The sequence below is a fragment of the Aulonocara sp. 'chitande type north' Nkhata Bay genome, linkage group LG5 (genome assembly GCF_057382095.1).
Source record: "Aulonocara sp. 'chitande type north' Nkhata Bay isolate Kocher_YH1m ecotype deep benthic linkage group LG5, A_spYH_male_GT1.1, whole genome shotgun sequence".
In the NCBI taxonomy this organism is placed as follows: domain Eukaryota; kingdom Metazoa; phylum Chordata; class Actinopteri; order Cichliformes; family Cichlidae; genus Aulonocara; species Aulonocara sp. 'chitande type north' Nkhata Bay.
The window spans coordinates 33095240-33114531 of record NC_141348.1 but is presented as its reverse complement, the minus strand read 5'-3'; the positions used below and the strand labels follow the sequence as shown (position 1 = coordinate 33114531).

The 19292-nt window shown below is 41.6% G+C and overlaps 2 protein-coding genes across 7 annotated transcripts in view; one reads left to right on the top strand and one right to left on the bottom strand.

Moving 5' to 3' along the window:
• chd6 (chromodomain helicase DNA binding protein 6) overlaps positions 1–8273 on the top strand; it is a 100901-nt gene extending 92628 nt beyond the window's left edge. For 3 of the 5 annotated variants that reach the window (XM_086293072.1, XM_086293073.1, XM_086293071.1), the window contains exons 41-45: positions 616–1254; positions 1440–1679; positions 1864–2004; positions 2274–2378; positions 2937–8273. In XM_086293072.1, the coding sequence (XP_086149198.1) occupies positions 616–1254; positions 1440–1679; positions 1864–2004; positions 2274–2378; positions 2937–4196 (2385 nt within the window). In that variant the 3' untranslated portion in view covers positions 4197–8273. The remainder of the gene's footprint in view (positions 1–615; positions 1255–1439; positions 1680–1863; positions 2005–2273; positions 2379–2936) is intronic. The other 2 variants (XM_086293074.1, XM_086293075.1) reach the window with 2 other exon arrangements.
• Positions 8274–14504: 6231 nt separating this feature from the next.
• Positions 14505–19292, bottom strand: part of rspo4 (R-spondin 4) — a 34748-nt gene continuing 29960 nt past the window's right edge. For both annotated transcript variants that reach the window (XM_086293070.1, XM_086293069.1), the window contains one exon: positions 14505–15615. In XM_086293070.1, coding sequence (XP_086149196.1) covers positions 15479–15615 — 137 coding nt within the window. In that variant the 3' untranslated portion in view covers positions 14505–15478. The remainder of the gene's footprint in view (positions 15616–19292) is intronic.

The following is a 19292-nucleotide window of genomic DNA, read 5'->3' as shown; positions in this document are numbered from 1 at the left end:
GTTTGTATGTGTCTCCTTAACTCTTCATTGTTATGTTCTATATAAAATATAACTGCAATAGTTATAAATAAAACTATTAGCACTGGGCACCTCTAATCCACACCATTGCTTTGTTGCTTATTGTGAAGTTTCCTGTCTCAGTAATGTGTACTGTTGATAATATAAATGTGGAGATTAGACTTGGGCAAGTTGTCATATATCTATAAAGACACATTTCATATATGCGAGAGTGAGAATAATGACCAGATTTGTGTCTCTGCTTTGAGTTTATATTCTGGCTGCTTAGCCTTCAGCGTTTTTAAACCAAGAGGTTTGTTTACAAAATGTTTGACACCATAGGCCAGCGAACAGATGGATTATGAGCTGTTTGTTCCGTGTCTCATACTTTCAGATGTAAACAAGTTAACTTGTCAGGTGCCTGAAGCAGCATCCAAAGATGACACACTCACTCTCAGGAAAAAAACAAACAAAAACATTTTAAATATCTAACAGTTTTACCCAGGTCTAGTTGACAGCCGCCACTGTGTTGTGTCTCAGTCCATATGTATGTTTAATAAAGCCATCATCTCTCTCCCATTCTTGTCTACCCCTCACCCACCCTGTCCACCCTGACAGTACATGCCGCGGGGCGGCGCATGCGGGCGCGGAGCTTGGCGCCTTACCTCCTTGCCTCTGTTACAGGAGAGGCTTGTGGCTCCTGCGTTCCTCCCTGAGCTCAAACGAGCAGGAGGTCGGAGGTCTTTCGACTATGAAGCCGCTGCTGCGGCAGCTGCCAAGGTTTTAGCTGGAAAATCTGCATCGTCATGCCACACTGCTGTTACCACAAGCTCCAGTAGTGATAAAGCACCCGTGGTTGCTCCGCCCTCTCACCGTACAGGAGCCATATTGATAAATGGCTGGCAAGAAGCAGCCATAGATCTGACCAAGTCTTCAGGAGAAATAAGCACCACGAGTAGCATTGGAACAAATGAAGCTGTGGTTGCACCAGGAATCAGCCACCTCAATGCTGGTGCGGGCAGCAGTCATAAGATACCACCGCCACCTCCCATCACGGCCCCGCTGCCAGGCCCCGTGGGAATCGACATGGCCGGAATTCTGCAGGCGGGGCTCATCCATCCGGTAACAGGACAAATAGTTAACGGGAGCCTGAGGGGAGATGATTCAATGAGGAGGAGGAGAGGGAGGAGGAGAAATGTGGAAGCTCTGTACTCTGAGTTCACCAAGAGCCGAGGACTGCACCTCCCTGAATCACAGGTGGGTAGAGGGAGGAGGGCCTTTTCAGAGTAAGGGCATTTAGAATAGTTGCACTTACTTCAGAGTGAAAGAGAAGCACCACCGAGAACATTTTGGGGACAAAAAACAAAAGATAAAGTTGATTAAAAAAGAAAGAAGAAAGTAAATCTTGTGTTATCTATATGTGTCTGTCTCTCCATGTACAGGGCCGGGTTGAGGTGATCAGCCACTCTTCTGTTTCCTCCTCCACCTCCTCGCCATCCCCCTCTCCCTCAGAGCGACCTGCAGGTCCTCCCACACCGTCCTCCTCTTCTACTCCCACCCCAACCCAGACACCTCCTCAGCCAGAGATTGTGGCCATTGACAGAGAGGCAGCCGGCAAAGGTCTAATTGAGTGGCTGAGACAGAATCCAGGCTACACCATGGATCTGCCGGCATTTGCTCATGTAAGTCGAGGATTTCTAGGATTGTAATGCTCTAAATCCTGCTGTGTTGTATTCTTTATATTTTGCCTTTTCTGTATTGGAATGTCCTCTGCTGAGGCTACAGTTGAGCACTTATTCTTTTATGCTCAGATTAATTGGCACTTACAACCTTTTTCCCCATCTACCCTCCCTGGCTACTGTGCAGTCTGGTGCAGGTCTGTTGCATGGTTTTGTAGAGCGTCCCAAACAGAGGAGGCATCGCTGTAAAGATCCCACCAAGCTGGATATAAACTCTTTGACGGGGGAGGAGAGGGTCCCAGTTGTGCACCGCGGCACTGGACGCAGGGTAGAAAACACACACAGACACGCATATAAAATACATGAAACACAAAAATCAAATAAAAGTGTTCATTTTAAAACATAAAACTGAACCAATGAAAGTTCAGCCATGGGAAGTAGAAGGATTGCTGTGTTATTGCTTCCTTTGCTGCAGTTTGGTGGCGCTTTGCTGTCCACCAATAATACAGGCTGCCTTTGAGTAGGGGAAGCTAGAAAAAGCCTACATACAATTTGATATCATTGCAACTACACTGTGCTGGTTTTCCTACTTTGCAGCTTGGTGGTGCTATGGCTCCGGCCATAAAGGAGCTCTCTAGATGGTTGGATGCCAACTCGGAATACTATGTGGCTCCAGACTGGGCTGATGTGGTCAAACACTCTGTGAGTATGATACTGTGTAGCATTGGATGTCAACAGGGTGTGTTTTGCCCCTCTCTGACATCAGTTGTAAAAGACAACGAGCCCCAAGTGTAACATTTCCTCAGAAATGCCATGCACATCAAGCCTGTGTAGCAGGATATCACAGACTGCAGAAGGCTGACATAAGAAGCTACAGATCTTTTTCTGATGTAGAGAATCAGGCATGAGTTGTAATTACTGCCACTTTTTAGGATGTTTTTGTGAAAGCCCTGAAAATTTTGAAAATCTGTTGCGCTGAAACTTATTTCACTCTCATTCAGTTAGTTGTATAGTTTTCATGCTAAAACAACCAATTGGTGCCATACTAAAAATGCAAGTATGCAAGCAAGTAGATTTGGAAAGAGATGTAGCGTCATCTCTACTCTCACAGGAGTGTCAGACCAGTGAAAGACTAAAAAAAAAATGATGCTTTTAATTGTCCTTTTGAATTTTCCTATGGCTGTTCTTCTACCTGCGATACTTTGTCAGTTCCAGTTGTTCTTGTGCACTAATGTGTTGTCTCATGGCCTCCTCTTGCAGGGTTTCCTTCCTGAAGGGAAGTTCTCTCGGATCCTCACAGAACCCGTCAACAAGGACCCAAGTTCCCGCCGCCGTGGACGTCGACCTCGCAGCGAAATGCCTAAACCTCTCCTGTCCGTCTCGGACTCTTCCTCACCGGGTCTCGGTCCTCCTCTCTTCATGAATGGTGGTTTGATTGGCAGCATGGACTCCATGGTGGCCATGCAAAGTCTCCGCAGTGGTATCCCTGGAATTCCCATCTCTGGGATTATGGCAGCTGGATTCCCGCATGGTTTCCCTGCAGCTGTCTCAGCGGGAGGAGCTGGGGGGTCTGCCGAAGATGCCAAGAATGGTCTGAGTATGTTACCCATGATGCTGCATGGAATCCCGCACCCCCATGGGGCTGCAATCCCACAGCATGCTTTGTTCAGCGTTGGCACCATGATGGCACACACGCCACCGCCACCTTCTCCTCATCCCAGCTCCTCCTCCTCCTCGACTTCCTCCTCTTCTTCAGCGTTTGCTGTGAAGGTCACCACGACAACTGCACCGTCTGCAACTGAGGCGGCCAGCCCTTCTTCGACAACGCCTGCAGAAAGAGAGGGCAGCGCCCCTGCTGCTGGTGGCGAAAAGGACAGGACGCGGGAGGAGAAAGGCGCTGCAGAGGCTAACAAACGACCAGTAGCGGCAGAAGCAGCAGCCATCATTACCTCCACCACCAGGGCCCACCTCAGCTCTGCACATCTTGGAGCTGGCACTGGCAGCCATCTTACCTTCAACCCTTTCCTAATCCCGGGCATGTCCCACGGTTTGCTTTACCCACACATGTTCTTGCCACATGGTGGCATCATGGCACTTCCAGCCATGCCCCCTGGTGCAGTTGATAGCTCTCCAGGCAGCCCCAAGAGGAGAAAGAAGAGAGGAAGAGAAGAAGGCGAGCGAGAAGAGGAGAGGGAGAAGGCAGCAACTGGAGATGGAGAGGAGAGAGAAAGTACAGATAAGGCTGGTGGTACCTCCCACCCAGGCACCTCTTCATCTCCCTCCATCCCCTCTACCTCAGCTTCAGACCCAGACCCAACTCCAGCTGACGAGCTCCAGACTGGGCAGGGGAATGCAGAGGGTGGGTCTTCAGAGCCCCAGGAACCGGACTCCAATGACCACACTGAGGGAGCAACAGAAGACAATGAGAAAAGATCGGAGGAGACAGGAGAGGAGGCAAAGGAGGAGGAGGAGAAACAGGACACTGAGGAGCAGAGACAAGTGGAACAAGAGGATGCATAGAGGAGAGGAACTGCAGAGGCCTGAAGGACAGCCCACTTCCTGCTCTCTCCTCCTGTCTCCTTTGTTGCTCTCCTTTCTCAGCTGAGCAACAGTGTAAAATTTGTGCCGTGTCTGTCAGTCAATGTCCATGTAAAGACTTTTATTATGATGATGACTAATAATGATGACGATTATATTCAGCTCGGTCATGTTTATATACCAAGACCCCACCCACCCTCTCCACTCATTCATTGTATACAAAGAAAACTAGTGTAAAAAATGATCCTCTCTGTAGTGTTCTCCTTCATTCTCCATTGAGACTGAGTCGGGAGGGATACTTCTCAACAGGAACACACCCAACACACACCGAATGCAACCTGGCCTGACCAAGAGCAACTCTGACCGTAGTATTGATACCGTTTTAGGCTCAAGGTGAGCCAAGGTGGACAGGCAGCTTTGGTTTTCGCCTGGTTTGTATGGACACAAGGATGACTGGGAAGGTGGGGCACAGCTGCCAGAAGTGGTTTTTCCGAAGTTATTTTTCTCACCACAGTTTGGAAATTCTGAAAAGCTCATGCGGGGGAGCGATTAAATCTTGTGTTTTGACACACTCCACTAAATCTAGGGAAATTTGTGCAATGTTCAATGTTCATGCCGACTAGATTAATCTAAAAGGAGAACAGTCATTCAGATATGACACTAAAACACCTTTTCCTAGTTATAGTAACAGAAAAAACAACCTAAGTATCTAAATATGCAAGAGCCAGTGTCTGCTGCAGAAACACAACAGACCCACAAAGATTTTAGAGAGTAGCCCTTTTGAAATGTATCTAAATCACGTTGATATGATTGTGGGCGTCATTGAATAAAAGTATGTTTAGTGCATTTAAAAAGGCTGCCAAATTAGAAGAAATTAATTTGTCTCTACTAGTTTTATACCTAATAAAGTTAACAAAATTGTGAGAATAATGTTAACTAGAAGATCACAAAATACGAGCCAGGTTAGTCCATCCCAGTCACGAATGTTAAATCCTAACTTTAAGATATTCTGCAAGTTCTCCATGCTTTAGATGCATATTTTATTTTAATTATAATGTTATCATGATTCTTAATATTGTGTTGCTGCTGCAGTAACTCCTCCATAAAGTAGATCACAAAGATAAATCGAACGTGAACACTAGATTATGAATCCAGATTCCCACAACAGCAGTACAGCAGAAATTCCGAACAGCTATCAAGAGAGGCTTAGGCATATGCTTTCTCATTTGCTTTTCTTTATAAAGGCAAGGAACAATCATGAGATTCATTTGTTTTATTACTTTTATTAGCTCATGTAATTTTATTTTTTAACTCAGCCACAAAGTCACTTTGGGAGACCCCCACCTCCCTCCCTTCCCCTCAAGTGGTTAGCTCTAATCAGAAAACATGAAAGGGCAGGAACATCAACCCTAAGCTCATCCTGGCCACCAGGGGGCAGTAGGAGGTAGATGTGATATCCTGTCTTGCAAACACAGGAGTGGGGAGGAGGGCTGTGGGAGAGTAGAGGAAAAGAAGGTGCTCTTTTTTTTTTTTTTTTTTTTTTTTTTGGTCCCTTGGGGTTCATCAAGTCCTAAATTGCATTTACTTACAACAAATCAGGTAACCAGCATCTCATCAGGAACAGTGCAAAATGATGCTGCATAATGATTACAATCATGACCTGTAGCATCAGTCGGTCATTCCCCCCACTGTCCTTTTCCTGTTTTTCTCCTTAGTGTGTTCAGAAAGAGATTACCTGTGCTGTGTCGATCATCTGTCCAGGGAAAGGGAACAGTCTGGTTTTTGTTTTTTTGTTTTTCTTTTTGTTAGTTTTTTTTTTTTTTTTAAAGAATGAAGAACAGATAAAATAGGGAGAGGAGGGATATGGTAGTAGTATGAATCACTCTGGCTTTCCCCCGTCACATTAATTTTAATAGCAGTTCATACTAAGAGTTTCTAAATATGTAAATCTATCGCTGTATATTGCTGATTTTGTTTTTTTGTTTTAAGCGCACCATTGATTTCTTCATTGTCTTTACTTTGTTCCTCCATTAGGGGGAAGAATACTTGACATATGCGCAGAGGATTTTTGCATAGAGCTTAGTCCCAGTTTTTTTTTCTGTATCAAACAGACTGTACTGTACATTAAAAGGATGCAAGTTGCTGGTTTTATTCAGTCTTTTCACGACAGGGTGTGTATTTTGGGGGTAAATGTCAGATGTTTCTGATGTAACGTATAACTTCACTTCTTTTTGTTTTCATATATGAAAACATTATTTTTGCACAATGTCTTTTTGTGAATGTTAACCTGTTTCCGTGTGGTCTTTTACTTTCCATTGTGTGTGTGTGTGTGTGTGTGTGTGCGTGAGTGTGAGCGTGCGTGCGTGTGTGTGTATGCGAGAGTGTGCTGTAATGGGAGAAAGTGTGTATGTGTGCATGCATGCGCACACATTTTGTGGTGGAGCAGTTTCTACTCTGTTTCGTCCTTACAGGTCACATTTCTTGTTGGGGAAAAAAAAACAAACATAGTTGTTGCCTTGTCACAAGTTTGTGGCTACATATAATTTATTATACTTTTCTTTTGCTTTGCCAAACTTTCACCAAATATGACATTATTTTTCTGTTAGTTTCATTATGTATTATTCAAAGTAAAATGCCTTATTTAGCGAGTATTTTTTTGTATAGATGTTCAATTACATCTCCTTATTAGGTCATGTTATTGTTTGTCTTTCCTTTTTGTTTTTATGCGTACACGGCATTGGTGATGTGCATTATCTTCAGAAGCCAATAGTAACGGAAGGTACCACTGCTCAAATCGCTACATTTATCCCTAAAGGTCAATCAATCATCCCTCAAAGCACAAATGGAGAGTTAACAAAAAGTGACTGTTTGCTTACCAGTGCCTCTAAAATTGCTTTCATTTCTCTTTTTGTGAGCCTCACTTGCACGCTATCTTGACTTCACGTTTCCAGTGTGGCGATTATCTTTTGGAAAGTGGTTAACATTTGAAAATCTAAGTGTTGGATTTTATCATTAGATGATGCCATGCTGTTCTTTAAAGGGAAATTCTGGGATTACTCAGTCTGGATCTAAATTTCAGAGTCTTATTGAAGAGTTAGGGTTAGCGTCTGCAACTTTCAGAATCCCAAAGTTAAACTTGTAGGGTAAATACCGTGCACACTTTTATTGACTAAAGCTGTAAAGTTAATGCAGTCGTTTTTAAAGCTTTTTTCTTTGCACTCAGAGCTGTAATTATTCATGCTTCGTACCCTGACCTGTTACATTCTTAGCAGTGTTTAGCTTCTCAAATCTCCACAAGAAATCTGCTGATAATTAGAGGAATAAGACACAAGCTGGGAAATATCAGAATTTCCCTTTGAGGAATGCTACTTAATCTTTTAGAATTCTCTTCCTTCACGGGGCCTTGTGTCTGGTATCCAGCACATCTAGGATGATAATGCGCACACAGTATGTATGCAGCCTAAGTATTTGATTGTTGTCGTGTGTTATTCGAGATTCCCGAAAGAGCAAATCAGAAGGGGAAGCCAGTCGCTTTGCACCACAGATGATTTATCTCAAAGGAACGGGCAAGCGTTGCGTTCCAGAGGTCATGTGTGCACATCATTTGCTGTTAATGGCTTATTCTTGTGCAAAAACTTGTGAAACAAACTTGCAGGTGCAGTATGTAACCACAGCTCGGGGGCGGGGGGGTTAATCAAGTCGACTGGCGATAGCTCTGTATTGTCTCTTCGTGTCACACCATGCCTTCTTTAACAGTGTTTTTCTTTTCATTGAAGTTCTCGTTGGTTAACTTAAATGTTCTTCAAAACAGTCACCTCAAAAATGTAAACGTTTATCTCTTATCATAAAAAAATGTATTTATTGTACAGTTCTCGTCTTTACGTTGTTGACTGACCAGTGGCTGGTTTTGTTAAGTTTTCTCAAAGACAAAAGCATTTTGGTTCACGTGGAATTTAAAGTATCTGGTAATGTCACATGCCCTGTTTTTTAATTTGTCGTCTTCTTCCTTTTTTTTTTTTTTTTAGATGTAATTACATCAAAATTAAATGGTTAAGAGTTCTTAGAATACCTCCTCTTTATTTTGTCTGTGAAGGTTCTCAGTCATCCAGGTCATCGTAGTCGAAGGAGCTTGCCAAGAAAAGCGTCTGGACTTCTTTAAGTTACTTGAAGACGTTTCACCTCTCATCCGAGAAGCTTCTTCAGTTCTAAGGTCAAATGGTGGAGAGTCCCAGATATAAACCTAGTGGGAGTATCCCCCCACAGAGGGATGTTCAATTACTCCCACTAGGTTTATATCTGGGACTCTCCACCATTTGACCTTAGAACTGAAGAAGCTTCTCGGATGAGAGGTGAAACGTCTTCAAGTAACTTAAAGAAGTCCAGACGCTTTTCTTGGCAAGCTCCTTTGACTCCTCTTTATTTTCTTTTCATAGTCCCCACGGTAATCCAGCGTGAGCCACCCTTTGGTACAGTCTGCAGATGCAGGATCCTTTCTAAAGCTGCAGTACAGTAGCATACTTTTTCAAAAACCTGTTTTTATTTTTTCCTCTAGAACGAGAAGATGACTGAAAACTAGCAGGTTTTGAAGCTGACATTGTAGGGAATCTGCAGTTCAAACAAGTAAAGTACCTGAAGAGTCTGTCAGATTCATGATGTGTTAATCATGCATTTAAAGTTCAAACTGCAAAGTTAGAACTCTGAAAATATCTACAACATCATGCAAATATATCGCACTAAATCTGGTTAAGGATGTTATATATTTGTTTCGTTCTCCATCCTGATAGGCTCAAACTAACAGGTTATGAAGTCTTTGTGTTATTTGACAGTGTTCGAGGTTACATTAGGGAATGATGAGTCTTATTCATTTCCATAGTTCAGGCCTCCTATGTGGCTTATTAGAAGAGCACCCCTGATACGCAGCCTCAGAAGTTAAAGAACCCCTGAAAACAATCCATAAAAATAAAAAACATTAGAACTTATTTTATTTGTCAAGCCAGTCATTACAAAAGCTGAAAAATATCAGTCTCCATATGTGTTTTTTCCAGTTCATTGCAATCGAATTTCACAGACACTAAAATGTTTTCTTGGCAGAAGACAAAACGTGAATTATTGCCCCGGCAATTATTTTCTTCTCCTTTGTCAACTTCAGACATTAATGTGGTGGAAAAGCTGTTACCTTTTGATATACACTCGTACTACCAGAAGTCGTCAACATGGGTTTATGTCGAAAGTGACAGGAACACCTGATCGTAATTTATCTTTGAATTAACAGCCATGCTTTTCTTGAATTTGCTTTTAGCTCGTTGCACCATCTTACCGAAGGGAAAGTGTCATTTAAAGTTTGAAGCGACCATGAGATTTAAAAATAGCATAACTGCAGTTTAGGTATAATGATGACAAATGGTGAAAGGCAACTGTAAAATAAATCTTTAGACTGGATCTAAAAACGTCACCACCTTTGTCCAGTTCATGTCTGTGAAACTGCCCTCCAGAACCCGGGGCAAGTTGAATATTTGACTGTTTGCAGGCCCTCTCCAAGCACTGCTGAACCAAGTGCAGCGTAATTCACCAGGCTGTGATTCACTGGCTGATCCTGAAGTCAGAAACCCGGTCATTAATAAATAAGTTATGTGGTGGGGTTTTATCTTTTTTTTTCTTCTTTTTTTTTTTTCTTTGTAAGTATAACTCTGTATTCCCATGTGGACCAATCTCATGAGTCAAAACATGGTATGTGTGATCTTTTATTGTGCAATAAAAGATGACTTTCAACTTTCTGTTGTCCGTGGAGAGTAATTAACTAACTAAACATGGATATTTTAGCTGATATCCTTATGTAATTCTGGTGTTTTTGCTTTTCTTTTTTAGTTTATAGACTGTTCTTGCTCAGCTTTCTGCACATTGTGTACTCGGAAAGATGCATTGGCCTTGTAATGCTGTTGTATTAGTTAGCAGCAATGTGAAAATATGTTTGCTGCTGGTGTTGTGTAAGGGAAGACCTTCCACTTAAGTCATATCTAAAGGATTCAATAGTGAGAAGTACTTAGACTGATATAGGAACAAATATGTAATCAGGAAAACAACATTTTGACATTGTGACTTTGGGTATTAGTAAAAACCCTTAAAAATATTTACAGCAGATGACCACTATCTGGATGTCATATTCTGGAAAAATGACCTGACACAGGACCTGAAAGATTTATCTGGCCCTTCATGGTCTAAGTGGAAAATTGGCTGCTGAGAAGCAACACTTAAGGAAAAAGCAGGAAGAAAAGGCTGAGGTTACACTAGAACTGGACTGAAAATCAGTAGCAACAGGTCTTATGGAGTGAGGAGTCCAAATTGGAAACTTTTAGTTCAACTTTTATGAAGGACATCAGGAGAGAGTTATAAAAGTGAGTGCCATCTTTAAAACACGGTGGAGGCTTTGTCATGGTTTGGGTTGCATGGCAGCCAGGAGTGTTTGGGATCTTGTCAAGATTGATAGAGTTATTGTCACAGAAAAGTACTGTGATCCAACATGCAGTACCATCTGGAAGGCAACAGTTTCATATTTCAGTCTCAATCACACAGCAGAACAGATAATGGAACACTATCAGTCATGGTTTGGCCTCCCCAAAGCCTGGACCTTAACATTATTTAAGCACTTTTTGATCATCTCAACAGAGAATGGAAGGAAAAAGGTGGCCAACATCCAGAGAAGAGCTCTGAATGTCCTTCAAGAAGCCCGGAGAACTGTTCCTGTAGACAAAGAGACTTCAGTCTGTTAAAGGTGAACAATATAACATGAAGATTTCTATTAGATACTTTGAGTGGACAAAAGATCTCACTCAAACAGATCAACTCAATTTAAAACTGCACAATGGATGCCGCATCAAAATAAACATTTATTGAAATGTACACTCGTGCTGTGGATAAAAAAAAAAAATACCACTTTGTCCTTGAAATATTGATAAATACATGCAAGCAAGCTGTTAAAAGACAAAGCCATTTATCAGCTCTGGAGAAAAAAAAAAAAAAAAAACAGAAGAAATACCCACATATTCAATCTTGCTACACCAACTATGCATACCAAGGTATACTTGTGCATATCAGACAAGCCAGGGGAAAATAAAAGAAAGAAGCTGGCATATAACTAAATAAAATTCATAGTGTGAGGTTAAACTCTGTAGTAACAAGCTTGAATATGTGGGACTTCTAAAGCTTTTTTAATTTTATAGAGATAGTTTGGTTTTCATGTTCAGGCTGCTGTGACAGTAATTTCCCAACTGCTGAGATAAATAAAGCAAGTCTTGTCATTTTTAGGTTCACTGGAATAGCAACTTTAGAAACTGCAGAAGAAAAAGAAGCAAAGAACAATTTGTGCTCTTGCTAACATTATTTTCTGTTGGATACTGACAGCTTTGTTGTGGTTATCGTAGCTATTTTCTTAAACTGATTCAAGTTACAGTTATATTAGTTTTATCATGATAATGAATAACAGACACTTTATACACAGTCTTCAGGAGCTCAAATGCAAGTAAAGTAAATAATTTGTAGACAATGATAGCCTAAACTCTGGAAATAATGCCCATCACTTTTTTAAAAAGCCTGATATTTATGTCATGCTTTTTGCTTTTATAACATCTGTCTTCAGTTTTTACTTTGTGAGCTTCAGAAACGTCTGGGTTGCTTCTGCTGCATTTGGCTAAATATGAGTAGAAAGTACTGCTCTACACACATCAGAGTTCAGTAAATACTGATGACCACGGGAAGCAAAAGCACACCTTTTGCACATTATATTGCAGGTACACTTATGAGCCATTCCAAGCTTTTGACGTGCTCTTTTCTTCACAAATTTCATATAAATAAAATTGAACTGAATATTTTTGCAGTCCAATTTGATCCAAGTTTCTGTCCGGTCTGTCTGTACTAGAGCTGCTCTGGCTTCGGTATTCACCACTCATCCAACGTGTGAAACCTGCTGTGAGGACAATTAAAGTGTGGCCAGAGGGGACAGACGCAGTGCTCCAGGACAGATTTAAAAACACAGACTGGAATATGTTCACCCACACAGACCTGGACCAGTACGCCTCATCTGTACTGGATTACATCTCCAAAACCACAGACAGTGTCACCACCCAGAAACGGATCACCATGTACCCCAACCAGAAGCCTTGGATGAACCGGGATGTTCGTCTCCTCCTGAAGGCCCGCAACACTGCCTTTAGGTCAGGAGATGCACACGCCTACAGTACAGCCAGGGCTAATCTAAAGAAGGGCATCAAAAAAGCCAAACACCATTACAAAAAGAAGGTAGAAGAACACTTCTCCAACTCCAACCCCCGACGCATGTGGCAAGGACTCCAGACCATCACAGACTACAGGACCACCAAACCCTCCCCCACATCCTCTGATGTCTCCTTCCTCAACGAGCTCAACAACTTTTATGCTCGTTTTGAGCGAGGGAACCCCACAACCACAACCAAAGCAGACATGACGCCAGACCACCAACCTATGACTCTCTCCCCCACCGATGTAGGAGCGGTGCTGAGCAGGATCAATGTCCACAAGGCTGCAGGCCCTGATGGCATCCCCGGGCGTGTTCTCAGAGCGTGTTCTGGGGAGCTTGCAGGAGTGCTCACAGACATATTCAATCTGTCCTTGGCCCACGCTGTGGTACCGGCCTGCTTCAAATCCACCTCCATCGTCCCGATACCCAAAAACTCCAACCCATCTTGCCTCAATGATTACCGCCCAGTAGCACTCACCCCCATCATCACTAAGTGCTTAGAGCAGCTGGTCCTAGCACACTTCAAATCCTGTCTCCCCCCCACCCTGGACCCCCACCAATTCGCATACCGCCGGAACAGGAGCACAGAGGATGCAGTCTCCATCGCAATGCACTCTGTCCTCTCACACCTGGACAACAACAACACCTACGCCAGAATGCTGTTTATAGACTTCAGTTCAGCATTCAATACAATCCACCCCTCACAACTCATCAGGAAACTGACAGACCTGGGTATCAGTTCCCTCATCTGCAAATGGTTACTGGACTTCCTGACCAACCGCCCCCAACATGTCCGGCTGGATAACCGCTGCTCATCTACCATCACAATGAACACTGGTGTACCACAAGGCTGTGTGATGAGCCCTTTCCTCTACTCCCTCTTCACCCACGACTGCAGACCTGCTGATGGTTCCAACACCATCATTAAGTTTGCAGATGACACCACGGTGATTGGCCTCATCAGTGACAACGATGAGGCCGCCTACAGGGAGGAGGTGGATCGTCTGGCTGAGTGGTGCGACAGAAACAACCTGCTGCTTAACACCGAGAAGACCAAGGAGCTCATCGTGGACTACAGGAGGAATGCTGACCCACATCCACCCATCCACATTAAGGGGACGGCTGTGGAGCGTGTGAGCAGCTTCAAGTTCCTGGGAGTCCACATCTCCGAGGATCTCACCTGGACGACCAACTGCTCCAAGCTGGTCAAGAAGGCTCACCAGCGCCTCTTCTTCTTGAGGACTCTGAGGAAAAACCACCTGTCCTCAGACATCCTGGTGAACTTCTATCGCTGCACCATCGAGAGCATCCTGACCAACTGTATAACAGTCTGGTACGGGAACTGCTCTGCCTCGGACCGGAAGGCGTTGCAGAGGGTCGTGAAAACTGCCCAGCGCATCGCCGGAGCACCACTTCCTGCCATAAAAGACATCTACAGGAAGCGGTGTCTGAAAAGGGCTGGGAAAATCATCAAAGACCCCAGTCACCCATCACATGGACTCTTCACCCTCCTGCCCTCTGGGAGGCGCCACAGGAGCCTCCGGACTAAGACCACCAGGTACCGGAACAGCTTCTTCCCCACAGCTGTCAGACTCCTGAACTCTGCCTCCTGACATCTGACCCACGTTAAACTCATGGACTGAACATACACACACCCACAATGGACAACTGTACCCTCAAACACAATAATAACATGGACTGAACCACCACTCACAACCACTAGCACTTTATATAGCCTCTGTAGGAATTATATCTCACTTATCTTAACTGCACTACTGTATAGCTCTGTGTAAATAATCATTCTGTACATTCGATAATCTTTAATCCTACAACTGTTTACAACTTGCATAGTTCCCATTTCTGTATAGCTGTATATCCCAGATTCTGTAAAGTTATTTATTTCATATTCTGTATAGTTTTTCATATTTATATCCTGTTCATATCCTGTACATAGCTTGTACTCACTACAGCCTGTACATACTTATAGTTATAGAATATTCACAACATACTTCATACCGTGTACATTATAACATACCATAATAGACCCATTTCTGTAATATACTCACATATCTATATTATTGCTAATATATATTGTAATATATCTATATCACTAAAGCACTTCTGGATGGATGCAAACTGCATTTCGTTGCCCTGTACCTGTGCATGTGCAATGACAATAAAGTTGAATTCTATTCTATTCTATTCTTTTGTCGTCTGTCTCTTCTTGGGGCTGATGGGTAGTTTCTGGTTATTTCTCTCATGTAATCTTCTCTTTGTGCTTGGATGATGATATGCCCACCTCCTGTTCTTTACTTAGCTGGATGCTGTTTGTCTTTACTATTTAATAATCCTTTGCTCACCAGCCACTGCTCCTTTCTATGCACGACCAGGACTTTAAGCTTCTGAGTTATGTTGGGGGGTTGTTTGGGGTAGGGTGTGATTTATTTTTAAGCCCCTTAATTTATTAATAAATACTGAAGAAAAGTCAAAACTGTACATGAAACTTAAACCTACATAAAATAGGTCATCTGTAATTCCTATGGTATTTTACTTCAACCTCTAAAATTAAATCTGCACTCAATATTAATTATATAACTGTAACTTGAAATTTCTGCTAAACTGATGAAATGACCAGAGAAAATGTAGCTGTGAAACAATCTGTGGCTATAAAATCACTAAAAGATAATTATTTGAAAATCTGATTGAGAGATGGTTCATATGTTGCTCCTGCATGGGAAGCTTGAAATTAGCAATTTTTTTTTTTTGGGAGGATTTCAGTCCAAGGAGGCAGGTTAATGGTTGCTTTACCTGGTGAAGGGAGAGTTTTCCTCGCACCAAGCTGCTACTTTAGACAGTTTTAATACACTAGTGAAAAGCACGACCTCTTAGGAACTTTTAGTTCAGTCTCGATTTATGCTTCTGACCGCTTGGAAACGATACGGATTTATGACATATTTTCATATATGTTCCATGTTACATCGTGTCTGTCTCCCCCTCAGGGATCTCCATGATGTCTTTGCTCCCCTGTGGTTGTTCTGTTTCTTGAGTTGCCAACGCTGTCGCTGGTGTGCAGTCGTAGCCGTTTTCGTTCCTTCTTCTTTCCAAGTCCTCCTTTTTTATTCTGTCTTCTTTCTGACAGATAAAAAATATAAAACAAGTCAACATGAAACATTAAATATCACACATGGCACATCTGCATTTCAGATTAGTTGTCTACATGCATATTTTTTTTTATCATAATTAAAAGAAAAACTTTATTTAATAACATATATACATGTGTATATACATATTTATGAGTATATTTAGTGAATAACACACTAGACAGCTAAAGTAAATGGAAGGATTTTTTTTCTCCTGTTCATCATAATTTAGACATTTATAAATAAATCCAGTTATTCAGTCATAGTCTGTGTTGAAGGTGAAGAGAATACTTTTAAATCTATATCAAGCTAATTTTGATGCCTTATTTAGATGAAAATGTTGTCATCATGTTTTTATCTTAAAACACACTAAAGTAACCAATAACAGTTTTTGCAACTCCTGAATCGAAAGGTTAATAATTCCATTATAAGACACTTACTAAACGTCAGCATTGTTTTAGTGAAAAGTGTTTAAATAATACTGCAATAGAAGAAATAAAACTTGAAGAAATCTGAGCTTGGTGATTGGAAAAAGAGCAGAACCTAAAAGCTTTTACATCTAATAACTTTTTGCACTCCTAAATGTTTCAGAACTGTTTTCCATCTTTCCATCCATTGTGTTTGGTTTAAAGTGAAAATTAAAAAAAGGCTTTTTGAGGTGTCCTTAAACACAATCGGTTTGGAAATCACTACAGTAAAAAAGAACACTTTTATGTTGCAGTGTGACTCATCAGACAGTAGTTTGTCTTCTACCTTAGAAACCCATCAGGCTGTCTTAAACCTAAACAGCTTGATTCATCTTCCCAGTTGGTCTCCACTGGCTAACCCTTCCAGCTTTGTTAATAATTTACTTAATGTGTGTGTAAAATGTTCTGGTCTTGGACAATTACTGTATTCTGTGACCTGATGCTCTGAGGTTCTGTTGGCTGACGGTCCACATCAGGCAGGTTTCAGTAAAATGTTCTCAGTGATGTTTAGCTGCTTTGATAATGGGCCGTATGTTTACAGAGACAGGAGAAAGCTTTTAATGCTCTTCAGCACTGATCTGATGCATTATCTGCTGTGGACACACATGCATCATATGTAATGTCATTTATTTTAAAGACCCGAGGACTTTAAATGAAACTTCAGTGGGTCTGAACACAATGAACAAATGTTTTGGTATTTCAAAATACATCATGACATATTAGTTTAAAACTTAACCATAGATCTCATATAGCTGTCTCATGCTGTTAAGGTAAAGTTTAGCTTAGATAGAAAATGTGGTTTTAATGTTCAGGAAAGGAGAGGGGAGCTTCAGTATCTCTGGCATAAGCTTAAAGGTGGAATCATTTTCTGTAATATATAGCACTGATGTTGATTTAGAGCTTGGTTGGACATCAGAGTAAAAACAACTGCACGCAGAGAGGCAGTAAAAGAAGAAAGGAAGCAAACCCCAAGAAATATACTCTCGTGGTCACACCAGCGTTTATAAAGAATCTTTCTGCCCCACCTGCCAAAAATAAAAAATATATCTCTAACTTAACAAGTAATCCATTTCATATCTATTAATATGTGCTCACTAGCCAATCTCTAATGAGCCACATGGTCAAGAAGACCTGCTCGAACTGATCATCAGAATGAGGAAGAAAATAGATTTAAGTGACTTAGAACATGGCTTGTTTTTGGTGACGGATGGGTTGCTGACCTGCTGGGATTTTCCCGCACAAACATCTTTACAGAGAACGATCTGAAAGGATATCCAGTCTGCCTCGTTGAGGAGAATGGCCAGACTGCTTCAAGCTGATAAGAAGGCAACAGTAACTCAAAAAACCGCTTATTGAAACCAAGTTATGTAGAAGAATGTGTCTGAACACACAACATGTGGAGCCTTGAAACGGAGGAACATACAGGCTGCCACAAGCTAAGAACAGGAAACTAAGACTACAATAGAAGCAATAAAAGCATTAAGGCTTCAGTTGGATTTCTATGGGACTGCATATAACAGTGTTAAAACGTTCTTTTTTTATGTGCAATGTAATTATTCTGCACTACTCAGTATAAACCCTGAATCAAAGAGACATTTTTAATTCATTCACTTTATTTAACCTCTTGAGCTCAACATTTATAAAGACAGACCGACCACGAAAAGACGCCATTACAAGGATGCAAAACTAAAATTAAGCAGTGACATGAAAACTGAGTGTCAGCCATATAACATACAAACCTGTTTATAATTTTATGTTATAATAAAAGTATTCCTTAAAAGTCAGTGAAACAAACGGGCTGTTTCCAATTATTAAGAATTGATTTTTAGTAGAATTAATGCAAAAGAAAAGTATTTTGGTGGGTTAATAAATGTATTTCGTAAGGCTTGGTAAGGACTTGTTTTTAAATTTGAAAGGTTTTTCTTTTCTCTTCTTATTACTTCATTGGTAAGTTGGGTTTCACGCTGGGTTGAAAAAGGCTAAAGTGAACTCGAAAACTGATGCTCAGAAAAAACACAAACAATTCAAATAGAATTACAATTCCTTTCTTTTCTTTTGGCCGTCGTTCCTTTTGTTTTCGCTCCATCTCATTCCATCCAAAACATTTGGACGTGCGCCGCGCACATTACACAGATGAAGAAAATACAGATGGTGCTTTCACTGTGTCATGCACACAAAATCACATCCATCAATTCAAACTGCTGGTTGCCTTTGCGCAGCTCCACAGCGGCACGGTGGTGTTGTAACTGCCTTGTTCAGCAGAACATCCCTTGCATTTTTGGGGCAATCCTGGAGTTTCTACTTTCTTCCCACAAACCAATCCAGATATCTCAGACTGGCGGTCTCTAAGTCAGCTGTGTGTGTGGTGTTTTTGAGGCAGTGGCAGTGAAACCAATTCATCTTCGTAGGTTAGTTACATATTGACGCTCACACTTTGTTTTTACTGATATTTAGTTATATTTCTGTCACGTCAACAGCTAAAGTGATGAAAAGAACGTTTAATACTGTGTTCAATACTTTCACCCCCCACTGCTGTCATCTGCCCCTCATTAGTAATAAGAGCGTATCCTCACAGATTGGACTTTTTAAATCCACACTGTCTCTTCTCCTTATATTCTTCTTAAAACTCAATTCCTCTTTCCCCTCTCCATGCACTTCTTCTCTCCTTTCCCCCCCCCCTGACATCTCTTCATTTTTTTAATCTGTCCTTCATTAGTGCTGTCACAAAGTGTTTTATTTTGGAAGCTGTGTTGATGATTGAGAATAAGGGCAGGTTGTCCCAAAATGCCTCTGTACTATCTGTGTGTCTACATTATACACACTAATTCTTAAAACTGAAACCCTGTGGTGACTATTAAAACGTGCATATGAACATGCACGCGTTACATTTGAATTTGTGTGAGTGATAATGGTGTAAGTTCACAATCCAGACTTACTTTTCTTTTAATAACTACAGATTCTATAAATCTTGGTAAGATAGGAGGTTAACGGCTACATTGACTGAATCAGCTGACTTGGAATAGTTTGCATGCGAGCTTGTTTCTGCTGCTGAAACGTTTTTATTTTTTTCCACCCATAACTCGAAATTTCAAGTTAATACGTCAAGATATAATAACTTCAAATTTCACGTTCCACTCTGCCTATCAGGAACTGCTGTGAGGTTACATCATGTCGTTGCTTCAGATGGTGGAAGGCGTCAGCT